Genomic DNA, 26,817 nt, shown 5'->3' with positions numbered 1-26,817 from the left:
TGCTATACTTACTTACATGCCTCCAGCTTTCATCCAGACCACATCACACGATCCATTGTCTACAGCCAAGGTCTACAATACAACCGCATTTGCTCCAACCCCTCAGACAGAGACAAACACCTACAAGAGCTCTATCAAGCATTCTTACAACTACAATACCCACCTGCTGAAGTGAAGAAACAGATTGACAGAGCCAGAAGAGTACCCAGAAGTCACCTACTACGGGACAGGCCCAACAAACAAAATAACAGAACGCCACTAGCCGTCACCTTCAGCCCCCAACTAAAACCTCTCTAGCGCATTATCAAGGATCTACAACCTATTCTGAAAGACAAACCTTCACTCTCACAGATCTTGGGAGACAGGCCAGTCCTTGCTTACAGACAGCCCCCCAACCCGAAGCAAATACTCACCAGCAACCACACAACAGAACCACTAACCCAGGAATCTATCCTTGCAACAAAGCCCGTTACCAACTGTGTCCACATATCTATTCAGGGGACACCATCATAGGGCCTAATCACATCAGCCACACCATCAGAGGCTCGTTCACCTGAACATCTACCAATGTGATATATGCCATCATGTACCAGCAATGCCCCTCTGCCATGTACATTGGCCAAACTGGAAAGTCTCTACATAAAGGAATAAATGGACACAAATCAGACATCAAGAAGTATAACATTCAAAAGCCAGTCGGAGAACACTTCAATCTCTTTGGTGACTTGATTACAGACCTAAAAGTGGCAATTCTTCAACAAAAAAACTTCAAAAACAGACTCCAATGAGAGACTGCTGAATTGGAATTAATTTGCAAACTGGATGCAATTAACTTAGGCTTGAATAAAGACTGGGAGTGGATGGGTCATTACACAAAGTAAAACTATTTCCCCTTATTTATTTCCCCTCCTACTGTTCTTGTAAAGTGCTGGAAATGGCCCACCTTGATCATCACTACAAAAGGTTCCCCCCATCCCCGCTCTCCTGCTGGTAATAGCTCACCTTAAATGATCACTCGTTACAGTCTGTATGACAACACCCATTGCTTCATGTTCTCTGTGTATATAAAATCTCTCCACTATATTTTCCACTGTATGCATCTGATGAAGTAAGCTGTAGCTCACGAAAGCTTAGGCTCTAATAAATTTGTTAGTCTCTAATTTGCCACAAGTACTCCTTTTCTTTTTATGGATACAGACTAACACGGCTGCTACTCTGAAACCTGTCAAAATATTATGAGGAATTTAAGTTGCAGTAAAATTGCAGCCACCATTAAAAGCCATAAAAGTTGAATGAAAAGCATTCTAGAAAGCTCTCTTAACCCCCACTTTGTATTTTACAAATTTCCATTAAGACTGAAGTTTCTTACATAGCCTCGGCCCTAAAAGTCTTTGGAATAATTTCAACAAAAAGTCAGTCAAGTCATTTTGGTATTAGAGTGTGAGGGGAAAAAGCAGCATTTAAAAAAAAACAAACACACCTCACCCCTGATAGGGCTCCATCCTTGGTTCTCTTCTCTATCTAAACCATATACACCTTATCAACATAACTTGTTCTCTTTACACTGATCACTCAAATCTATCTCTACCTGGAACCGTCCTCCCTTTGGCCAAATTCACATCTTGGCCTGTCTTTCTGACATCTCCTCATGAGTCTTTCAACTCAGCCTCTACATCACTGTCACCCTCAATCCAGTCATCCAGGCCCACATTATGGGTGTCAACTTCATGTTGCATTCTCTCGCCACACCTACACAACCAGGTGTGGTCAAAACCTTGTAGCTCTCTCTTACAAAAGATCCAAGACTCTACATACAGCATTTAACACAGTCAGATCTCAACTGATGTCCATACACCTAATAAAAAGGAAACACATCAAAGTACTTTCCTCTCTCCATACCACCAAAACTCTTGCCCATGTCATCATCTTATGCCTTGACTCCTGATCTGTCCCTGAGTACTGCAACCTTGTCTCCACATTTTAAAAATTGCCATTAATCTCTTCCTGGCTATGCCACCCTCTTCTGAATCCTCCACAGACTCCCCATCTCCTCCGCATCAGACACCAGCTTTCCTTCTTTTACCATTTAGCCCTATCCTAGCTAGCTATTCTATTAGCTTATTGCTACTTAAAGCACATTTCTTCCACACTAAGATTCCCAGCTTTCACTAGACACCAGTTAGCACAAAAGCATTTGAGGGAGGAACTTTCTCCAATGTAGCCCCAATGCCTAGGTGATGCTCTGTACCTCAAAGTAGAAACCTGGAACCCCCGTATTCACCACTATCATATAATTATGATCTATTTTGTATTAAGTATGCCATGTTAAAAGTTTTGATCTGTTGAATATTAATATCTTGTTGGATTGCACGTGCTTTCATTATCCATGAAGTTATAAAGTCAAATTGCCGTGTGTGTTACTGAAATATGTTGTCAGGTTGGGAGATGTCCACAGCCAACCAACCTTTCAATTGCAACAAAAAAGTCAGCCAAAAAATATGCTGATGGCCCATTAAAGGGAATCTACTCTCCCAATAGCCATTCCTGAAACTTCTCATGGCTAATCTACACTGACAGCGCTTTAACATGGTTTGTGTGGTCACGGCAGAGTGCTGGGAAAGAGGTCTCCCAGAACTCTATTTAAAAAAAAAACGAAAAACAAAAAAAGCCCAGCCTCAACGAGAGGCGTAGCTACCAGCGCTGGTGCACTGTCCACACTGGCGCTTTATAGCACTGAAACTTGCTACGGTCAGGGGTTTTTTTTCACACCCACACGGGGGGGGGGGAGGGGAAATTGATCTAAGTTACGCAACTTCAGCTACGTGAATAACGTAGCTGAAGTCAACGTACTCAGATCAACTTACTGTGGTGTCTTCACCACGGTGAGTCGACTGCTGCCGCTCACCCGTCGACTCTGCCTGCGCATCTCGCGGTGCTGGAGTTCAGGAGTCAACGGGAGAGCGCTCAGGGATAGAATTATTGCATCTAAACTAGACGCGATAAATCGATCCCTGCACGCCAATCCAGCAGGTAGTGAAGACATACCCTGAGACTCTATGCTGGTGAACAATATACTTATTTCACTGAAACCTCATCCTCTTCCTTCACCCCACTGCTTGTTTTGACCACTTGTTGCATTATATTTTGTCATAAACCAAGACTGTAAGCTCTTTGAGGCAGGGACTGTCTAAATCTTGCCTGTACAGCACCAAGTACAACAGAGTTCTTATTCCCAATTAGGGCCTCTAGGAACTACTATAATACAAATAACTAATTTTAGTTTTCCTGCATTAAATATTTTCCTGGCAATTTGATGTTTGTCCACTTTCCCAATCTTCCCCCTTCCCACCAGTAATTTGTTTCTACTGCAGCAAAGATGGATTCATGAAAAAACACTACATGGGAAAGGAAAACTCGAACAACAGGAAGAAGCCACTTACATACCTCCCTGCATATGTATAATAGCACTTTTCCAGCAGTGCGATACTACAAACTATTATGCATTCATGATTTTTTCAGATGACAAAACTACTATTGTGAAAGGTGCAAATGTGATCACATTGATTAAAATGGACACATTTATTTTGAGTCATACAGCACCTTTTAAAGGTACAGAGGAAATAAAGACACATTAGCTCCTAGAGTAATAAAACATACTAGAGTTAGCAGTACCTTTCCATACAAAGTACAGTGAATACCTGACATTGCAACCAACCAATTTTTAATAGCAACAAGTGTAAATGAAGTATCTGACAGCTGTTACACTGACAGAAAGAAATATTAAATTAACGTACTTGAAAACTGAAGCAAACAAAGGAAGCAGATACCTTCATTTTGTCATAAGACAAAATGTAATTAAAGTTCTCAAAATGTTTTCACATTAAGCTACAACTATTCCACAGACATCTGCAACAACATTCAATGATAGATAGTACTAATAAGTTATCAGAGTTTACAAAATAAATTAAATTTCTTCTGCTCTTAGTAAGCAAGGATCAATATATCTAAACAAGTACAAAAATTAATTTGTAAAAGCAAAAGTTCTGGGGCACCAGTACCAAGGCCTTTGTTTTTCATTACAAATTAAGAATTTACATGAATACAGCAGGACTTTAAACAAACGTTAGATAATACAGAACTACCTCTGTTCCCAAAACTCCTTCCAGTACCAAACCCACCCCGCATGGGTTGACTTCTGTTAGGTCTCACACCAGCATCTGGGGGAAAAAACAAAAAGAATTATTGATTCAGATAGCAATACATTAAGTTTTTCTATTCCAAAATATCCAAGTTAGGACTCGGCTATACCTACAGCCATTAGAGAGATATCAACAACCCTCAACTCAAGAAATAATCTAGTTACTAGCTATGCTAAGAGGAAACTCTTCCCTTCACTTGTGTCACAATATAGTAATGCACAATGGGCTAGGTATCAGATTTTGATTTTGTCAGGCATCAAACAGACCACTTTTGATAGAGAAAACCAGACTAGATGGACTCTCAGTCTGTTCTAATAAGTGATTTTTTTTTTCTGAACTACCAAATTCAAAGTTGTTTAATTAAAGTGGTCACTGGAGACATTTACTTTAAATTGCCATATGTACATTCTCAGATATACCAAGATATACCAGCCAATATGACTTCTGGGTGGAGTCATTTGTGCATGAAAGAGTGAAAGAAAATTAATCTTAATTTAGAAAGATGCAAAATGCGCATAATCAGAGCATTAAAAACTGCATTCTGTTATGTGTTAAGCTGCCCTATCAACAGGTGTTTTGGTGCTTTTACTAATTACCTGAACACTGCTCCTAATGTATATTGCCTTAGAGTTGGGATAGGGTGGATAATTTATGATAAAGTATAATGTTATTGGTGTAATTATTGCAAAATATTTTCTAAAGAAAGCTTGTATGGATCTTTACATAATTATTCAAAAGAAAAAAATAAAGCAGAACAAAAAACTTGTTACTTCATGAATAGAATGGAGACTCACTGCATGCTTTAAACTGCAAGCAAGCATAAAAAAAGCTAATGATTGCATTATAAGATATACTGTAAACCTAAACTACTAATGGAAAAAGTAAAAGTGTACATATGCAAAAAAAGAATCACTACATGCTGTAGAAGTAATGAAATCTTGGGGTCTTCACTACAAACGCCACTATGGCAGCTGTTACATTTTGTTTTGTCCAGGTTTCTCACTTCACTACTCTGAATTATAACATGGTTCTACTTATTAAATGGAATGCAACTTGAAAAATTGTTTTAGCTACTACATCTGTTCCGATCTCTCTGAAGATGTTTTGGATAAGTTTCTCTTCCCTGTGCTGTTTGAACGAGACTCGGAAAACTGACTTAACTGCCATAAGAACAAGAACATAAGAACTGCCATACCAGCTCAAACCGAAGGTCCATCTAGCCAAGTAGCCTGTCTTCTGACAGTGGCCAATGCCAGGTGCCCCAAAGGGAATGAACAGAACAGGTAATCATCAAGTGATCCACTCCCCCCCACTCATTCCCAGATTCTGGGAAACAGAGGCTCGGGACACTATCCCTGCCCATCCTGGCTAATAGCCATTGATGGACCTATCCTCCAAAAATTTATCTGGTTCTTTTTTAAACCCTGTTATAGTCTTGGCCTCCACAACATCCTCTGGCATAGAGTTCCACAAGTTGAGATAGCAGCAAGGTGTACCCTGATGGATGACCCTGCCAGGCCCTGTTGTTTCAGATGTAGGCGGTACTCCAGGATGAGTGGTATAGACGCCTGGAGCGGACGTGCGCAATGCTGGGCACACCAGCAAGTGAACCTCTTCCACTTAGCTGATAACTAGCCCTGGTGGATGGTTTTCTGCTTCTAAGCAGAACCTCCCTTCCTGGTTTCGAGCACAGGAGCCCCAATGGGTTTAACCATGAAGCTTCCAAGCCATGAAATGGAGGGACTGGAGGTCTGCATGGGGAAGGTGACCGTGGCCCTGGGTGTTGAGATCTGGGCAAAGCGGTAGCAGGGGTGTACACGGACATCTCCAGAAGTGTGCCGTACCAACGTTGGCGTGGTCATGCTAGGGCCAACGGAATTCTCTGGTTTCAGAGTCGCAGACGTGTTAGTCTGTATTCGCAAAAAGAAAAGGAGGACTTGTGGCACCTTAGAGGCTAACAAATTTATTTGAGCATAAGCTTTCGTGAGCTACAGCTCACTTCATTGGATGCATTCAGACGAAAGCTTATGCTCAATAAATTTGTTGGTCTCTAAGGTGCCTCAAATACTCCTTTTCTTTTGAGGATTATCTCTGCAGATTTTGAGCAGTACCTTGTGTACAAGCGGGACCAGTGGAAAGACATACATGAGGCAGTCCCCCCAGGGTAGCATGAACATGTTTGAGAACAAGCCTGGGTTTCCCCCCCAAAAGGAGCAGAACATTGGACACTTTCTGTTGCAGACAGATCTACCTGGGGAAACCCCCACCTTGGAAATGGAATGTATGACATCTGCTGAGGTGATCCGCTAGTTCATTCTGCACTCTCGGGAGATAGGATGCCTCCAGATGAATAGAGTGGGCTATGCAGAACTCCCATTGCTGACGGCTTCTTAACACAGGGGAGAGGAATGGGCTTCACCCTGTTTATTGATGTAGAACATGGCAGTAGGATTATCGGTCATGACTGCCACGCACTAGCCTTGTAGTCGTGACAGGAAGGTCTGGCAGGCTAGTCGCACCACTCTGAGTTCCCTGATATTGATATGGAGTTAGAACTCATCCTGTGACCATAGGCCTTGTGTTTGGAGATCTCCCAGGTGAGTCCCCCCAAACCAGAGCTGACACGTCCATTACTGTGAACGGAGAGGGTTTGGGGCTGTTGGACAACTCCTTCGCAGACTATCCGAGGGTCGAGCCAACAGAGGGACCTGAGTACGTGCTCTGGCACGAGCACCACTGAGTCCAGGCTGTCGCACCCTGGGCGATAGGTCAAAGTGAGCCACGCTTGGAGTGGTCTGAGCCTCAGTCTGGCATGTCGGACCATGTAAGTACATGCTTCCATGTGGCCGAGGAGACTCATGCATCCCCTTGCTGTCATGGTGGGGTATCTCGCCTAAGGCTTTGGATCATGTCTGTCATTGCTTGGAATCGGGTCTCTGGCAGGACCACCCTTGTTTGTATTAAGTCCAGCACCGCCCCGATGAATTCTATTCTTTGGGTCGGTGACAAGGTCGACTTGTTCACACTGAGGAGGAGTCCAAGTCTCTCGAAAGTAGATCTTACTCGTCCAACTTGAGACTCTACCTGCTCCCTGTAGCGCCCTCGTAACAGCCAGTTGTCAAGATAGGAATAAACCTGTACCTGCCTCCTGCGAAGAAAGGCTGCGACCACCGACATGCGCTTGGTGAACACACGAGGGCCCGTTGATAAACTGAATGGGAAGACCATGAACTGACAATGTTTGTGGTCGACCACAAACCACAGGAATCATCTGTGTACAGGCCGAATGGCTATGTGAAAATACGTGTCCTTCATGTTGAGAGCAGTGTGCCAGTCTCCCAGATCCAAGGAGGGGATGATCGTGCTCAGTTAGACAATGTGGAACTTCAGCTTGACCAAGAACTGGTTGAGTCCTCACAGATCTAAAATGGGTCTGAGATCCCCCCTTTGCTTTGGGGATTAGGAAATAATGGGAGTAGAATCCCCTGTTCCTTAGCTCCCGAGGAACCTCCTCCACTGCCCCTATGGTGAGAAGTGACTGACTGCACCTCCTAGATAAGGAGTTGATTGTGAGAAGGGTCCCTGAAGAGGGACAGGGAAGGGGGGTGGGAGGGAGAGGAGGAGCAGAATTGGAGAGAATATCCCACCTCTACCATGCAAAGGACCCAATGGTCTGATGTTATTTGGGACCAAGCACGGTAGAAGTGGGATAGCCAATTCAGAAAGCATGGAGAAGGATCTGGTGTAGTGACAGGTACGCTGTCCTCGGGTGCACCTTCAAAAGGCCTACTTTGAGCCCGACAAAAGTTTGGTTGGGTCCTGGCCCTGACTGGGGGCGTGCCTGCCATTCCTTCTATAGAAGTCCTGTCTGGGTGGCGGGTAGGAATGCTGCTGTTGAGGCTGCGGTTTGAAGTGTTTACGCTAGGTTGCAGGGGTGTGTATACCTAGCAACTTCATGGTCACCCAGGAGTCCTTCAGGATGTGCAGCTTGGAGTCCATCTGCTCTGAGACTAACCCCATGCCCTCAAACAGCAGGTCCTGAAGGGTTTACTGCACTTCCGGGGGCAGCCCCTACGCCTGCAGCCATGAACCCCTTCTCATGGCTAATCCCGATGAGCAGGTGCGGGTGACAGAATCCATCGTATCAAGGGAGGCTTGAAGAGCGGTTCATCCCACAGCCTTCCCTTCATCAATAATGGCCATGAATTCAGCCTGGAGTCTGATGGAATTAGCTCCTCCTTGAACTTCAACATGGAGGCCCACGATTTGAAGTTCTATCTGCGGAGGATAGCTTGTTGGGTAGCAATCCTCAGCTGCAGGTCCCTCGTTGAGCAGACCTTTCTACCAAAAAGGTCTAATCTTTTAGACTCCTTGGATTTCGGAGTCTGTCCTTGTTGGCCCTGCCTCTCCTTCTCATTGACCGTGGTCACTACTTGGGAGCAGGGCTGCGGATGCAAAAACCATGTCCTTTACATGGGACAAAGTACTTGCACGTCACGCCCCTCAGTGTAGGCAGGATCGATGCCGGGGTCTGCCACAGCACTTTGATATTGTTCTGTATAGTTTTATCAGGGGCAGAGCTACCCTGGATGAACCTTCCAGCGTCAGGATATCGACCATGAGGTCCTCTGGCTCAATAGCCTGTTCCGCCTGCAATCCCATGTTGCGGGCAATTCTGCACAAGAGGTCCCGGTGCGTGTGGTGGTCTATCGGGGGATGTCCCGAGGCCGAAGTTCCTGCAACCATGTCGTCCAGGGACAAAGATGAAGAGGCTAGAGGCGATACCAGGTCCTCCTGACCATCCAGCTCTCTAGCCTCCTCCTGGTCAGTGCCTATGGGCTCTGCGCTGACCGTTATCACAGCAGTGGTAGTTTGGCCGGCTGTCAGGGCTGTTGCCACGGTTGCTTCAACTGTGTCCTAGACAGGCTGTGGGGCCTGTGCTGGCGCCGATTCTGATCCCTGAGGTGCCAGGCAATCTTTGTGTGGCTGGGGTGCTTGAGCTTCCAAGATTACTGACCGAGAGCCCCTGGAAAATGAGCCCTGGGCCTGGTGATAAACCTTCCAGAAGGAATCCAAAAGGGCCATCAAGGCTGCGGCTACGATGTGGAGACATGCCACCGGTGCCTCATTTCTGTTCCAATCCAACCTGCACCTGCTGCAGCATGAATAAAATGAGTTCCCATCTGAGTCAGACGACACTGATCTAGATTGTGATGACCATGGCGGTGCCAAGCGGTACTGAGCTAGGACCGGTGCCGCTCCGCCGGGACTGAGCACGGGGTCCCACGCTGGAGAACGGTGCCTCGGTGATGGTGAACCTTTGCGGTACCAAGGTGAACGGTGCTGTGTCAAAGAAGATGATCGCTGCATCATGGCCGGCTTGCATCTAGATGGCACCACAGGTGGCAGCACCGGAGGCTTGTCCCTGATAGCCAGAGGTTGAGGGGCCGCCACTGTTATTCGGTCCCTGGTGGCTTCAAAAGTGTCTGGGATAGAGGGGGACTCCAACTTCTCCACCTGGCACTGTCTGTCCGGGGAGTTGCTAGGCACCAGGCTCAACAGTCCCCCTGGGGGGAACCGAAGTCAACAGTGCCAACTCCTGGTCCTCGGGCGCTGAGTGCTCCTTCATGGGACGTATTGCTGTTGCACCTGGCACCGCCTTCGGCACCCAGGAACAAGCCCCGTCCATCTTCTTGTGCCGCTTGTACGACACTGGTGAGTGCAAGCGGTGCCTGGCTATCTGTGCCATTTGCAGTGCTGGGAAGTGCCGGTGCCGAGGGTCTCTGAATCAGAGTCTTTTGTCGGCGCCATGTCGCGCACCAAGGCCGGAGCGCTCTGCACCGAAAACGCTCAGTGCCAGATCCCAGCGCTATGTGGCAGGCTATGGATGGAGAGCGGACTTCATCAGAAGTTGTTTCAGACGGAAATCCCTCTTTCTTCGTCCTAGGGTGGAAAGACCAGCAGATTTTGCACCTGTCTGTTTGGTGCTCTTCCCCCAGACGCTTCAGGCACGTGTCGTGGGAGTCACCCAGTGGCATGGGCTTACCATGGGTCCCGCAAGGTTTAAACCCTTGGCCCCGAGGCATGCCCCAGCGCCAAGGAGAGGTAAGGGATAGTGGAGGACCCTGTACCCTAACCCAAACTACTCTATACACCATGTACACGAAACTAAAAACTAACTACTAACTGAAACACAGACTAAGACTGCAGACAAAAGAAGAAAGCTAAGGGAAGCACTTGCTAGGCAAGCAAACACAGTTCCATCGGCCATCACGGAGAGTAAGAAGGAACTGAAGGGGGTCGGGTCGGCAGGGTCATATATTGAGTGCCATGAAGGCGTGACTCCAGGGGGCTCCACAGCCGACCCAACGGGAGCTGCTAAGGGGAAATTTTCCAATGACCGTGCACGCGGCACGCACACACCTGACTGGAATGGACATGGACAAGCACTAGAAGAAGTAGCAGCTTTTCTTGCTGATCCATCCCATCTTCCATTTCTTCGAGGCTTTCTGCTTTCTCTTAATCACCTGTTTGAGATGCGTGCTTGTCTGCAGCCCTTCCCTACAAATTTCTCCCCTTGCTTGGGATGAAGGCTTCAGATAATTTCTGCAACTTCGACTTCCAAGCCTCCTCCACATTCAGATCCTTGAGTTCTTCAGTCCAGTCTTCTTCCCTAATGAAGTCCCTTAATTTTTTTTTTAAAAGTTTGCCCTTTCGAAATCAAGGACTCTAGTTGCAGATCTATTGCCATTTATCCTTCCATTTAGGATGTTGCCACCCCTCCAAGGGAATGCGCCATAAGTTACTGTCATCAGCTTTTAAATGAGGTCACAGCAGGACTGGATGCACACACAGCTTGAGAGCTTTAGAAACTACAAATAACCTTTTTTAGATATCTGTTCAGCTTGTAGAGACTGAAAATAAATGTGTAAGACTTTTTTTCTTTAGAATAAGAAAAATACCAGGAACAAAACTTCATCCCCTTTGTATGGTTCTGGCACCACTGCTCTATCTTCTATATTTTAGCAGGACCATTTCCCATAAAATTAAGAGAAGACTCTAAAAAGAAAAGGGTTTGGAAGATAGTTGGGATCTGACGCAACCTTGCCCTGAGGGGTATATCTTGTTCATTTCCTAACAGCCAGCAGCCAAAAGAAATAACCAGGAATGCTGTTGAAAACAGGGGAAGAGAACTGAACAGTCAAAGGAAGTAGTGCCAGTCCTGGAGCTTATCTTTAGATACACTGCCATGACAGCCCTGCCCTCCTTAAACTTTCCTTTGCCATGATGCCTACAAAAAATGTTAAGCCATTAGTGCACTGATGCCACTGCCTGCCATGCTGACTAATACGGTCTGATTATACTCCCCATTCTTTTATCGTACTCCCATTAGCCTGTCTGTATCCATCTTTTGTCTTATACTTAGACTGTAAGCTCTACGGGGCAAGGACCATCTCCATTCTGTGTTTATCCACAGTAGGGTCCTGGTCTACGATTAGAGCTCCTAGGTTCAATGGTAATACAAAGAATACAACCTCTGACCCCTTTAATGAGATCTGAACTAGAGCTGGGCAAATAATGCATTTTTCAGTTTACTAACCATTTTGCAAAACTGAAAACATTTTGGGTTAAAACATGTTCTGAAATTTTTGGCAAAACAAGAAATGTAAAACATGTTGAGTCAAGAGGTTTAGTTTCTACTTTCAGGCATTTTGAAAAGAGGCAAGAGTTTACAAAATGAAGATAGAGGGGAGGTGATGGCTTTATAAGCTTTAGCCCTGTGGTTAGGGCACCCACCATCATGGTGGGTCACTGAACTAGGGAAAGAATAAGAATGACTCTTACCGCGTGGTAATTAGTATGCCCACCCAGGATGTAGGAGACCTGGATTCAAATCCCTGCTCCAATAACTAAGTATTAGAAAAAAAGAAGAACAGCTTCGAGATAAGAGACTGAGAAAGATCCATACTCAAATATTCCATAGCCCAGTGGCTAGGGCACAATCCTACAAGGGGGAAGACAAGTTCTAATCCCCTTTCCACATAAATAAGAGGAAGTGAACCTGGATTTCCCACATCCCAGGTGAGTGCCCTAACCACTGGGCTAAAGATTATAAAGGCAGTACCGCCACTTGCTCCTGGTTTATGAATCCTTTGCTTTTGTTAAAACGCCATTTTTCAGGTGAAAAAGTTTCATTTTGACATTACCTAAATGTTTTGACTTTTAGTTCTCAGAACATTTGGACAAACTACACGAAAACAAATTGTTCCATTTGACCTGAAACAGCATTTTTTGGCAAATGAACTATTAAATAGCAACAGTTCATTCATCTCTAGACTGGACTACTTCCCAGAGAAATTGAATCCCTTCTCCTTCCCCTCCAAAAGGTTACAGAGATCTGGACAAAACTGAGGGACAATTTCTTAGAAACAAAAGACTTACTCTGGATCAGAGTCCATCTGATCAGGTCCATCTAGATCAGGATACTTCTTTGCAATATTTATTATAACACATTCTTGTAATTTATTTAAAGAGGAAGTGGACCTTTGTATCTTACTATGTTCTTGGCTTCAGTGACATCTTGTGCCAATGAGTTTAATAGTCTCCATGTATTATTAGTATTGTGTTTTATCTTTTTTGCCACTTGTCAGTTTCATCGAGTATCCCCTGTGCTCATACTGTACTATGAGACAAGGAAAACAAAGTGCCTGATCAGCCTTGTCACAAATATTCATTACTTTGTACTCTTATCAAGCCCCTCTTATGTGTCTCTCTAAAGTAAAAAAACTATCTTCTTAGTCTCTTTATAGGAGAGTTTTTCCACGACCACAGATTGCCAACTCGTTTGACTTACAACAGTCCTACTATACCTGCCAGGTAATCTTGAGTGCCTTCAGCTTCTTAGGATCGCAGCTCATCTTCACGTTGAAGAGTTCAGATCCCTCCAACAGAAAGTTAAGCAGCTTTGCTTGAACTTCCTGAGACAAGCCGTAAGTATGAAGCCCAACAGGGCTTTTCAGAAGCAATGCAAAAATCAAATGATTTGGTTGCTTTATCAAAAAATAGCAAAGATGCTCTCAAGGAATGCTTGAAAAGCTGCTGTCCCTCAGGACAGAGGTTAAGGAACTCCCTGTCATCTAACATGTGATTAGCTCACGTGAATACCCTAATACACAAGAATTTGTAGTGAGCCATGACAGCCTACTAGCTGGAAGCTATAGCAGCTGCTAATTAGCAACCTTTCTGCACAAATCATTCAGCTATCAGAACTCTTTGCTGTGTGTAGCAAAGATTATCAATGATCATGGAAATCATCAGTGAACCAACTGCTGAGTGTTAACATCAAACCTTTCTCTTGGAACCTAATGAATAAAGTTTCTGAGCAGTCCACAGAAGTAGGGTGCCTCCAAATATCCTTGCCCAGGTCCAGTAAGCCCTTCGTGGAAAGGGCTGCTCCACCCTTTTCCTAAAATTCTAGGATGTCAGAGTGTTTGACATCACTGAAGGAGGAAGGCCCATAAAGGAATTTTCCAGATTACCTGCCATCATGCACACCATTGCATGAGGGTGAAAAGGAAGCAATGATGACTTCATCTGGGAAACATTTAAGAGGGTGGCCTCAAAAGATTCTCCTCCCAGTTCTAATCCCCTCCCAGAGAGTTATGGTGAGGAAGCATGGGTGATCCTGATGAATCATGTGGCTAGGCACTGCCGCAAGATCCCTCCCAAGCAGTGAAGAACTTGTCCTAACCCCAAGCTTGCTGATTTGACAGAGAAAATGTGGGATAAGCCCAAACAGTGGAGAGCAAGAGCCCAAGGAGTCTGGGCCTTCTAAGAATGGACAGCAAAAGAAACATCAAGACCCAGATTTTCCCAACCCCCAGTCCTCCTTGGCATCAAGCCCAGCACAGAGGCCACCATCAAATGTCCAAAGGCTCTCACAGAAGAGGTAGAAGTTCAGAGGAAACCTAAAAGGACAAAACTCCAAAGGGGAATAGTTCCGACTCAGCAGCAAACAGTGCTAAGTCTTCAGAGATTCCCTCCTCCCCCCCAGTATGAACCCTTGTAACTTGATTCTCAGAGATCATAGTAGATGAATCTGACAGGGACCCTGGAGTATTTCAAACAGCTTGGATCCAAAGGGCTGCTTTACTTGCTACAACTCCTGGTATATGCAAGGCTGACACTGAGGCTCAGATAGATCTTTCCCACAAACAGCTCCCTGAAATCACCGGTAACTGAGTAGAATCCCCTAGCTCTAAAGGAGATTAGATTTCAGGGCCTCCAGCATTTTTTAAGAGGACTCTTTTCAGGGCATTTCCCCCCCTATAAGAATGACTTCTCGTCCCATACTGAAGAAAGCAGGCTAATCCCATTTAATTCTGAAGCAGTGCCCTTGTGCCTAGAGAAGCTTCTTTTCCAGATGTTCTCTCTGAAGCTATACTTGATAGTCACCCTCACGAGGAGAGTTTGGACATCTTTTTGCACCCTCCAAGGAGAGGCCATGCTTTTTCCTGCAGTTTGCTCTACTAGACAAAGAAGAAAGTGTTCATGGGCACATAAAAAAATTGGTTACCACAAGAGGAACGCTTCTTAAACCCCTTTCCTCAATACCAGGTTTTCCACAAGGTAGGAATTAAAAAAAACAAAACACCACACACACCTCCCCAACTAATACTAATTTAATTAAAAAACCACTAACTATTCAAACTATTTTAAATGGAAAAGTGTTTGGCAACCTTGGACTATAGTTATCAGCACTGCATAGAAGTTTTTAAGGTCAACACCACACAATAAAGAAAGTAGCATGGGGTAATCCTAAACTGGTTTGTTTGAAAGAAAAGAACTACTAGGGGACAAGTGCAAACCCCTCTTTATATACTTAGCCCATGGGGGGTAACAGCCTGCGGGATACAAGCACACCATGCACTCATTTCTCAAAGTTTCACAGCCATCCCCCTAAGCATGTGAATCCTAATGTAGCTCTGTGGAGGACAATCTACATAGTTAATTTTTTGGCATTTTATGTTAACTAGTGCAATCTGATTTAATGGGTCAGGAAAGTATTCTTACCCATACCACACACAAAAAAAAGAGAAAGAATGAGCATCCATATCTACTGCGTTATATTTGCTTTTTTCATACCCAGATTTATGAACATTTACCATCTGTCACTCAAAATTCTAGATACCTTAAGATTTTAAAGAACCAAAGTTCTGATATACTACCACCAATCAGCAAATGCACTGTGCATAAATTACTTACCAGACACCAAAAATAACCTCAGAATGCCATCTGAACAGTTCCCTAAGTAGCACTTTACAACACTATGTACTGGGTCTTGCAGTCATCTGTTTTAAGATACGCTGGTACAACACAACCAATCTTCAAAGGTTTTTCCTCTTGAAGAGGGTAACACCATTTTTCTAGCCACATTCACAAACAATTTGGTCTTATCCAACAACTATCTCAACATGTAAAATCATGTTAGTTTTAAGCAATTTTTAAACTCGGCTTAAATTTGCTTCAATAAACAATTAAAATACAAGTGTGAACGAGAGACAATGTTACAAAAAAGGTGTAGAGTGGTAGAGGTGAAATTTTACTCCAGCACCAACTAGAAATGATCTTTCAAAATACTATCATTGGTAGCAGAATAGATTTTTAAAAAGACAGAAGAAGAAACTGACAACTAAGCACTACTCAGTACCTTATACCAAGAAAATAACCAGCAATTACATGTCAGTATGGCATGAAGAGGACTGCTACAACAGAAGCAAGAAAGTTAAAAATTCACTTTAGAATTGTTTGCATGAATATTAAATTCAAAGTCATGTCTTGCTTCAGTAAGATATAAGCCATACAAGCATAACAAGCATTATAGACCCCAGCACATTTCATAATGAAACAGAGTACTTTTCAAATGATGCATACAACAGCCACTTAACCACTTAAACGCAACCAGCTTTTGTGATGAGCTAACAACTGGTACACGACATAATGTACAACCAGGTGAGAGGAAGTTGATTCAGGGAAGTTGTGACATGGGAAAATCTGGCCAGTTGAAAGCTGCAGAGAAGACAACTGCTGGAGGAAGCATGCCTCAATTTATATGGGAGTTTTTCTTTTTCTTACGAAGTGTCTCATTCCCATACTTTGTCAGTTATCTACATCAAGTCATTCTGCTGTTAAAATGGTATAAGTAGACACCCTCAGGCCATGTCTACATTATGGGGACTAAACCAGCATAGCTACAGCACTGGAGCAATGCCAGAACAACCCCATAATGTAGACGTAGCAGCTATAGATAAAGGGATTTTTCCCCATTGGTTTAGTGGCACCACTTCCCTGAGCGACAGTAGCTAGGCTGACAGAATCATTCTTCTATCAACCTAGCTGCATCTACACTTTATGCATAGGTTGGCATAGCTACATCGCTCAAAAGTGTGGATTTTTCAGCACTTTGTGCATAGCTAGTTTCTCTTTGAGGATGTTTCACACATCAGCACGAGAGAAAACACAATTACCATTAAAGAAATTTTTTAAAAGGAACACTAATGTATTAAATGTCTCTAACAGCTCTCCTAAATATGGTTCCACTCAGATTCACCTCCACTAAAGTTTCACAGAAATATAAAAATCATCATACCAGCTCTCAATTTAACTTTTTAATCTTTTCTCTTTTTATGTCCAGTATCAGAAGCTCCAAAGGAGGATACAAAAAATCCTAACACCTGTCAACAGTCAGACCTTATGGGGAAGAGTTTTCAAAATCACCTAAGGATTAGGAGAATAAGTCACACTGACTGTTTTAGGGACAGATTTTTCCATAATCTGGTTTCTCAGGGTATGTCTACAATGCAATTGAAAACCCACTGCTGGCTTGTGCCAGCTGACTCTGGCTCACTGGGCTCAGGCTGCGGGGCTGTTTAATTGCAGTGTAGCTTTCCAGGCTCGGGCCGCAGCCCAGGCTCTGGGACTCTCTTATCTTACAGAGGCTGGAACCTGGGCTCTGGGGCCAAGTCCAGAAGTCTACACTGCAATTAAACAGCCCCACAGCCTGAGCCTTGTGAGCCTGACTCAGCTGGCATGGACCAGCCACAGGCATCTAACTGCAGTATAGATATACCCTAACGAGTCCTGACCTACATGTTACCCTCTGATATTCATTCTCTATACCTACTGCAATGCCTTGTCTGTTCAGTATTGTTGCATGCTAGTAAAATTTTCAGAAGTTTTTAAATCCTGTTGACTTTCAATGAGAACACTGGGCTCCTACGTTAGTCAGGTGCTTCTGAAAATTCCACATGCTAGGCACAAATTGATACAAGGCACAAATTGACACAATACTGAAAAAAGGTTGAGACCTGTATAAGACCATACTGGTGAACAGCTTTTACTATCCAATTTTCAAAAATTGGACCATCAACTCTTCTTGTAGGGTTCAAATGAGATTTCTTGAATAATGATATGAAGTTTTTTTTAGGAAGTCAGGCAAGCACAATTAATGTTTAAGAAATGTTACTTCTGTTAAAGCATTTTAAGCTACTATGTACAGTGCCTTACAGACTTACACACTTCAGACTAAGTTTATCTCTGTGCATCCTTTTGCTATTGGTTGTAGCTGATTAGGTGCTTATCTGTTGCTTTGGGGAAAATTCTAAAATGGGAAATATGCACAAACTGAAAAAATAAATATTTTTCTCTACTCTTTCACTTAAAGATCTTAGACATTACTTGTTTTTACTGCCTAGTGTAACAGAGTGAAGTGCAATTTTTAAGTTGGTTTCTCTTTGCAATCGTGTTAAATGTGTAAGTCCCAAAATGGGAAACTATGAATTTATACTGGTTAATCCCCAATGTTACAACATTTACAAGCAGTTCTTTAAACTTCCAGAGTCATCACCTATTTTATGAATTATAAAACAAACACTGACAAATTTTTTTTCCTTTAATTTCAGCCCTTAACAATAAGAATCAAACCAACCTCACTGCATCTGTTTACACTCTTTAGGAAACAGATCATAATTTTGCAAAATTACAGAAGAATGGCTGATTTATACTAAATGTTCTTTACTACATTATCATGTATTGAAATACACTCATACAATCCTTTGACTGAAAACTTCCTGCATCTCTTAAGCCACTCAAGTGATCCAAAACACAAATGCTTACTATTAGAAATTCCGTAACACATACCTGCTGAATTTATGCTCTGATTGCAGCTAAATGAGGGGTCATTTGCTCGTCCAGAAAAGTTATCCTAGAACAGCCAGCAAGATACATTAGATCTATTATAATAGTTCTGGTCCAAGTAAAGAAAAAACACTTCAGTTGCAAATACATCTATCAATGTGGAAGTTACACTTCTGATGCACCAAGAATAAATATTATAAATGCTCTTTTAACAAAATCATGTTTCAAGTCTAAAAATGTTTTGCATTAATATGTTTTGCTAAATATATTAACATCTCTTTCAAAATCTTTATCTTCTACAGTTGCTAAATGATTAAACTGAGAAACATTTTACTTTTCACACACTTCCAGGACACAATGTGTAACACTTGCATGTTAGAGGCTCCCAAAATGCACATTTATTTTTAATATGTCCCTTTAACACAGGAATACTGTCAATTCCCTGGAACAAGTGCTACAATTTTTTTTTCAATGGGCCTTTAATCTGTTTTTTCGATGCACAAGTTCTGAAAGTTGTTTGGGTTTTCTTTTTTTTTTTTAAATAAACTGGAAGGAAGTTCTTACTTTTACTCTTCAGACAGATTAGAAATGTTATGCTTGATCTTCTCTGGTTCTGCTGGTGAACATCATGGAGTATGTTTATTGTGAGCTTTAATAATTTAATTGAAACAGCAGAGCTGTTGAACATTTAACACATTTTTTAATCCAAACTAAGTTAAATGTTTGCTAAAACAAACCAGTGTACTAAGTCTAACCAAAAATCCAATTAATCCTTTAACATTCATTCTTGATTTCTGTGATGTCATCACTGGCTGTACCTCCACTGAAAATTCTCTAATTATACCACCTCTTGTCAAGTACTGGTGCAATTCCAACAATGTTAACAGTGGCAGTGATAGAATAGACTATTTGCAGGGTTGGGGTTTGTTTTACAAGGTGTATTGATTTAAAATCAAAGCAATCTAAATTACAGATTTTAATGATGATTTATATCAGCAAGCAGGAAACCTTGATTTAAATCATCAATATTAATCTTGTTTCACCTTTGTATTTTTAGTTATTTTTCTAAAGAAAAAATGATTGGTCAGTAACCATTTTAAACGTGTTGACTGGCAACTACATATAGACTTTACACAAAATTTGGTATTTTTTTGCTTACCAGAACAATACATTAATATCTATACACATTTAATCAATTATATAGCTTAACATACATTTATTCAGAATCTTAGTTTTTATATCATTATGTTAGAAAATGGTGAATGATGCATTTCTTGTTTACATGATTAATTTTTTTATTTATGATTTGTGTTAAGCTGTATTTGGATGGAAACTGGAACCCAAACGGACAAACACAGCATTTTAATTTTTGTATTAAATAAAACTACCTTAAGTGTGCTGGATACCTAAGAGAAATTATCAAAACATATTTTGCATTTAAAGTTAACTGATTTATGAAAACAAGGAAGTATTGGCTGTAGTTAATGAACTCAACTGTTTCTGTTCATCGTGTCCTTCAAGATTTTACAACTAGTAGATCTCATCCTCTCACACCTTGTTTTTAATCCACAGACTGAAAAAGGAAAACAAGCTTTTGTCTTTTTTTCCCCCTTCAACTCCCAGTTTCTCAATGAACTTGTAATTGAACTGAACTAGTTGCATGAACTGAAATGAAGAAAATATCTCTGCACTTGCAGAAGAGACTACTGCTGTCAAAAGCTAGTTTAACACTTCACCAGCTTAGAGGCTTGGCCCTCTTTAAAACTTCAGCAGCAAATATGTTCTGCTTAATATATTTTTAATACAAATTATTTTAGGATATTATAGTAAATTTAGGCCTTAACCCAAATTACCATAATTTCAATTAAATTTTAAAATAATTTTTAAAAACAAAATTTAGTTTTAAAAATTTGACTATTTTCAACAACCATTTTATTCTCCCTGCTTTTCTACCACATCATCTAACCCTTCTCAAAGCAGACATACCGCTGACCACTAAAGCAAAACAAACTTAAGGTGTAATTGCTACTTTGAATGTCAAATTACTCCTCGGAGAAATCTGCACCACTGCGCAATGCAGAGTTTTACAGAAATTCAAGTTGTGAGTGCAGAATTTCCGCCCCGCCCTGAGAAATGGGCCCCAGAGCTGTTGGCCACCACGAGGTGGACCCGGAAGAGCCCAGCTTGCAAACAGAAAACAAGGCCAAAGGGAGAAGGAGGGGGAGGGAACTGGAGGGTTCCCAGCACACCCTGAAGGAAGGAGGCAGTGGTGGCATACAGGAAATTCCATGCAAGCCTGGGACCCACCATTAGGCTGTTTCTCCCTCTGGATCCCTAGGGAGGGGGGCATGCACGAGCTGGGCTCTGGGGGGAAGGGAGCGTGTGTCTGGGCCTTCCTGCAGCTAGCCCCCAAGGGATAGTAGACGTGACTGACTGGATTGCGGGGGCCATGGCTCGGCTCTGGGGAATAGGCAGTGTGAGTGTCTGGGCCAGGGATAGGTCGGATGGGCTCTGGGGAAGAAGGGGTGTGAGTGGCTGGGCTCTGGGGGGAGGGGGAAGGAGGAGGAGGTGGGGCAGAGAAACAGGAACTGGGCTGTTGTAGGGTTTCTTTAACTCTCTATTTCTGGGGGAATTTGTGTGTGTGTCTGTATTGTTACATACAGTACTTGCTAACCATTATTTTGAAATAAATTACCAAAATAATTATGACTGGGGTGATTATATAGTGCTATTTTGACAAATAAAATTTGCAGAATTTTAAAATATTGTGCACAAAATAAATTTTAATGTTTTGGCACAGAATTCCCCCAGGAGTAGAATGTGTATACAGAAGTCAGTTTCTTTGATAATCTTAGCTTTACCACATTTAAATGTATGAATTAATATTTTTCATGTAATCCTGGTTAAAGAGAAGGCTGAATTTTTAAATTTGCACATAATGCTGTTGCAGAGCCAGTATATGGTAAATTTTGTGCAACATTTTTTTTCGCTGAATACAGCAAGTGTTGAACAACACTTCTTATCTGCTGCCTTTAGCGGTTTATATACCTGTACAATGATTTACAGATCTAGAGAGAAAACAGTGAAGTAAAATATTGAACAGATCAGTTAAGCGTTTCACTGCAAGCACAAATTTAAGCAAGTTAGAACAGCAAGGATATTACGTTTTGAGATCTGGGACCTTACTGAACGTAAAAGGAGAGGTGCAAAGAGCCAGGTGAGTTGCTTCGAAGGCTCTGCGATTCTTCCTTTCATAGTTTTAAAACATTTAACTTTCTGGCTAAAGTTATGCTCCCAGTGTCGTCTGGTAAAACCACATAAAACCATCAGACTGTGCCAAATCAAATGAGGAGAACCATGCTTTGACACCACATCCCTGAACACTCACAGCTCTAAGCTGGAGAAGGTTGTTGTGCATCTTTCTTTCGGGTCTGGACCATCTCCCATTCAACAGGAGTTGTTCCTTCAAGCACAAAAATCCCAAATATTGTTCACATTGGAGTTCTTACAATGGCATACTTTTCAATAAATTCTCTGGAAGTTCTCACCAGAGGTACTGCCTGACCACAGAACTGATATAAATTAACACTTGAGCTCCTCTAACTGGAAGTCATACAGGCAGGGGACGTGTTTAACCCAAAGCACTAATTTTATGAAGTGAGAAGCGGTGCATTTGTGTAATTCATGAGATCTGTCTCGCCCTGAGCATCATTCACTAGATTGCAAAAAGAAAAGGAGTGATGCATCTGATGAAGTGAGCTATAGCTCACGAAAGCTTATGCTCAAATAAATTTGTTAGTCTCTAAGGTGCCACAAGTACTCCTTTTCTTTTTGTGGATATAGACTAACACGCCTGCTACTCTGAAACCATTCACTACATTGATGACTTTTTCCTGTGTCTCCTGAAAAGGGAAAACTACTCTATGGCAATGTCAAAGATGAATTCTAGAAGAACCATCTGTCGATTTGGAATTAACACACTAGTCCTGGATGAAAGTTTAGCTGACATAACAGAGATACTACTCCTTAAACTGCTCACAAGGCAGATTGTCAGTTTAGAGATTTTATGAGCGGCTCAGATAAAAAAATATATATATTTTTTTTTTTAACCAAGAGCTGCAGTCATACCCACCAGGATCTTGTGAGTGCTTAAGAGGCTCACATTACATTGCAGGGCAAAACATATTCCTGAACAAAAAGCCAAGTTTGTGTATGAGTCAAGGTCCATGTCAGAAAAGTATCCTCCTCCCTCTAAGCTGAAGATTTGGAGTCAGCAAGGTAGGGCCTTGGACAAGCCCCAGTGTACGGCACAGACAACTCCATAGAGAGTGAGAGGAGTGGGGTACACAACAGATGCAACCTCTAACCATGACGTGGGAGATTTCTGCCTTCCACCTTTCTGTCCCAAGGAGATATGAGAGAAAGTAGCCACGATCACTCAAAAGACACACCTCTCTCATCAGAGCGCATGAGAGCCTACTTACAGAGCCCCAAATGTCTCAAGTAAATGCAGATGGAGAAAACAGAGAGATCCCCTCTGCTTTGACCTCTTAGCTGATAAGCCACACTATGTCAGGGCCCGGGGTCCTCCTGTAGTGCCTACCCATGGACAGGGGTATGGCCCTCAGGTTTCCAAGGGGTTCCAGGGAGAGGAGTAAAAGGGCCTACTACATCAGTACCATGACCACTCCACATGAGGGGACTCATAAGACAATCCTTTTGAGTCATTGCCACCTTGAGTCAGCAAGAAATGAACTGAAGAGTTTGATCCTGGGACCAGAGGCAGTGTTGCCAACTCTGATTTTATCCTGAGTCTCATGATAATTATTGCTTTCCTTAAAACCCCAGCTCCTCCGGGGTCAAGTGGATGTGTGATGATTTCAGCCTTCATTCTTAGAGAAGAAGTAAGTTTCTATCCCTTATGGATGTGGAGAAAGCTTCAAAATGTGACCCCAGTGCACCCTAAAGGCTCAAAAAGCAGAAGGCAAATAAACACGAAATCTATTTTACATAATCCCAGGATTTTAAAGCCAAACTCATGATTTTTGAACATTTGGGGTTGACAATACTGAAGAGGACAGCCAAGCCCTAGGAGATTGTAGAGCACGCATGTCCATATTTTGAACATTTGCACCAATTACTGTGGGTGGCATCTTTGTGGGTGCAGTTTCGTTTGCGGGCAGAAGCTGGAAGGGTACAAGGATATTTCCCACCTATTCAACCCTGCTTATAAATAAAAGAGCTTTGTGAAGTAAGAAGTGCACGTGCCCATTCGGCCTAAAATTCTAAATAAAACCTTCCCTGGTACAAACAGTATAAAGTTTCTTTAGCTCAGATCATGAGCCTCAACATGACCCAGCCAAAGCCCAGTCAGGTCAAAACTAGGAGAAGTGTAATCACGGTCCTTAACCAAGCCATAGCAAAGGCTGAAGTTACTGAGCAATCAGGGCCACAGCTCACACATCAGAATCATTTGGTAGTTCCTGGGAAGTTCCTTCAATGACCAAAGTCCAAATGGAACAAACAGGGCAGAGCCCTCAAGATGCCTATAGGTGCTTCAGAGGGTCAAAAATCATAAGAGCTAAAGGATTTTCCTCAAAGACAACTGCTGGAGGCACAAAACTCTAAGGTAAAAATCCTGCACACATGATCTTTAAAGAAAAATGCTCATTTGATGTTTCTCCACTTCTGTAAAAATAATGTGCCCTGAAACAAAAACTTTTGATTATTTATAATCTGTTTAAAGAACACCATAGGCAGAGATTATGCTTTACAGACAAAAATAATTCAAATCCCTTCCTAAAATGTCATATGTAAATAAAGCTTTATAGACTAACATTTCCCTGTCTCAAATGTGAGACTTTACCCTACCAAATTCACGGCCATGAAAAACACGTCACAGACCATGAAATCTGGTCTTGTGTGCACTTTTACCCTATACTATATAGATTTCACCAGGGAGACCAGCATTTCTCAAACTGGGAGTCCTGACCCAAAAAGGGAGTTGCAGGGGGGCTGCAAGGTTATGGAGGTGGGGGTCCATGATATTGCCACCCTTACTTCTGTGCTACCTTCGGAGCTGGGCAGCTGGAGCGGCTGTTGGCCAGGTGCCCAGTTCTTAAGGCAACACCCTGCCAGCAGCAGTGCAGAAGTAAGGGTGGCAATACTATACCATGCCACCCATAATCCTGCGCTGCTTCCTTCAGAGCTGGGCAGCTGAAGAGTGGTGGCTGCTGACTAAGGGCCCCTGTCTGCAGGCAGTAGTGCAAAAGTAAGGCAATACCATCGTCACCAACTGCATAGGTGCTCCGGGGCTGGAGCACCCACGGGGAAAAATTAGTGGGTGCTCTGCACCCACCAGCAACCAAGCTCCCCTCCTCACCCCCCCGCCCTACCTCACCTCACCTCCACCTCCTCCCCTAAGCGCACCACGTCCCCGCTTCTCCGCCTACTTCCCAGCGCTTGCTGCCACAAAACAGCTGTTTCACAGCATAACAAGCTCCAGGGAGGGAGGAGCAGAAAAGCAGCATGCTCAATGGAAGAGGCGGGGCCGGAGTGCAGATTTGGGGAAGGGCTTGGAATGGGGGCAGGGCCAGGGCAGGGCAGAGGGTGGTTAAGCACCCACTGGCACCAGCAGAAGTCAGCGCCTATGGGCAATACCATACCATAGAATATCATGGTTGGAAGGGACCTCAGGAGGTCATCTAGTCCAACCCCCTGCTCAAAGCAGGACCAATCCCCAACTAAATCATCCCAGCCAGGGCTTTCTCAAGCCTGACCTTAAAAAATTCTAAGGAAGGAGATTCCACCACCTCCCTAGGTAACCCATTCCAGTGTTTCACCACCCTCCTAGTGAAAAAGTTTTTCCTAATATCCAACCTAAACCTCCCCAACTGCAACTTGAGACCATTACTCCTTGTCCTGTCATCTGCTACCACTGAGAACAGTCTAGAGCCATCCTCTTTGGAACCCCCTTTCAAGTAATTGAAAGCAGCTATCAAATCCCCCCCCCCTCATTCTTCTCTTCCACAGACTAAACAATCCCAGTTCCCTCAGCCTCTCCTCATAAGTCATGTGTTCCAGTCCCCTAATCATTTTTGTTGCCCTCCGCTGGACGTTTTCCAATTTTTCCATGCCATCCTTACCTCTATGGTGCTGCTGGTAGCAGCTCTGCCTTCAAAGCTGGGCTCCTGCTGCTGCTCTCCAATGCCCAGCTCTGAAGGCAGCACCACCAGCAGCAGTGCAGAAATAAGGATAGCAGTACCACAATCCCCCCCAACAATAACCTTGTGATCCCCTTCTCCCAAACTCCTTTGGTCAGGATCCCTACAATTACAACTCTGAAATTTCAGATTTAAATAGCTGAAATCATGAAATTTACTATTTTTAAAATCCTATGACTGTGAAATTCACCAAATGGACCATGAATTTGGTAGGCCCCTATTCACCACTATAGTGTGCAAGTGCCTGTGAGCATACGGTGAAAATCAACGATGACAACATTCAACGATTGAAGTAATGGAAGGTGTGAGAATGGATGACAAAAATGAAGGCAAGGACTTCTGGGAAAAATGGGTTTAAGACAAAGAAAGAAGGCACTTGTTGTGGATGGATCTAGACTGTTCTCAGTGGTAGCAGTTGACAGAACAAGGAGTAATGGTCTCAAGTTGCAGTGGGGGAGGTTTAGGTTGGATATTAGGAAAAACTTTTTCACTAGGAGGGTGGTGAAACACTGGAATGGGTTACCTAGGGAGGTGGTGAAATCTCCTTCCTTAGAAGTTTTTAAGGTCAGGCTTGACAAAGCCCTGGCTGGGATGGTTTAGTTGGGGATTGGTCCTGCTTTGAGCAGGGGGTTGGACTAGATGACCTCCTGAGGTCCCTTCCAACCCTGATATTCTATGATTCTATGATAAAGAGACTGTTCCAAGTATGGAAGTAAACATCCCTAGAGAAAAAGCTAAAAATCAGAAATGAAGGGAACAGTAAACTGCTATTATTGGGAAGGACATAGAAAGAAAGAACAGAGGCATTAAAATAAAAGATTGAGGGAACAGGATTGCGTAGGTACCCTGCTTATAGGCGAAATCAAGTTGTTAAAGAGACAGGACTTCAACTGAGATCAAGGGGAAGGAACTTGACCTGCCCAGCAGGAACATTTTCTTAGTACTTCTGATAGACTGGAAGGATAAGAGTATTTTATTTACAGAAATCATGGCAAACAGTAAAGATTAAAAACAGTCTCTCCCTGTTAACAAACACTTAGGAAATCTAGATAAATACTACTTTGTCCTTCCATAAAACCTTGGCCTCTAATAACACAATCCTCTACCAACAGTCTATCACTCCAATGCAAGGCAAGAGAGGCATATGGGATCATGCTTGTCTCCCGCGGCCCGGGTCTAGGTTAAAAAGAGGTTGTGCA

General features: G+C 43.0%; 1 protein-coding gene across 4 annotated transcripts in view; it reads right to left on the bottom strand.

Annotated features, from left to right (window-relative positions):
• DDX4 (DEAD-box helicase 4) overlaps window positions 1–26,817 on the bottom strand; it is a 104,118-nt gene that overhangs the window by 76,635 nt on the left and 666 nt on the right. For all 4 annotated transcript variants that reach the window (XM_048851197.2, XM_048851196.2, XM_048851199.2 and 1 more), the window contains exons 3-4: window positions 18,399–18,462; window positions 4,143–4,217 (exon numbers count right to left, since the gene is read on the bottom strand). In XM_048851197.2, coding sequence (XP_048707154.1) covers window positions 4,143–4,217; window positions 18,399–18,462 — 139 coding nt within the window. The remainder of the gene's footprint in view (window positions 1–4,142; window positions 4,218–18,398; window positions 18,463–26,817) is intronic.

The sequence above is a fragment of the Caretta caretta genome, chromosome 5, assembly GCF_965140235.1.
Source record: "Caretta caretta isolate rCarCar2 chromosome 5, rCarCar1.hap1, whole genome shotgun sequence".
Lineage (NCBI taxonomy): Eukaryota > Metazoa > Chordata > Testudines > Cheloniidae > Caretta > Caretta caretta.
This window is presented reverse-complemented; position numbering and strand designations above follow the sequence as displayed.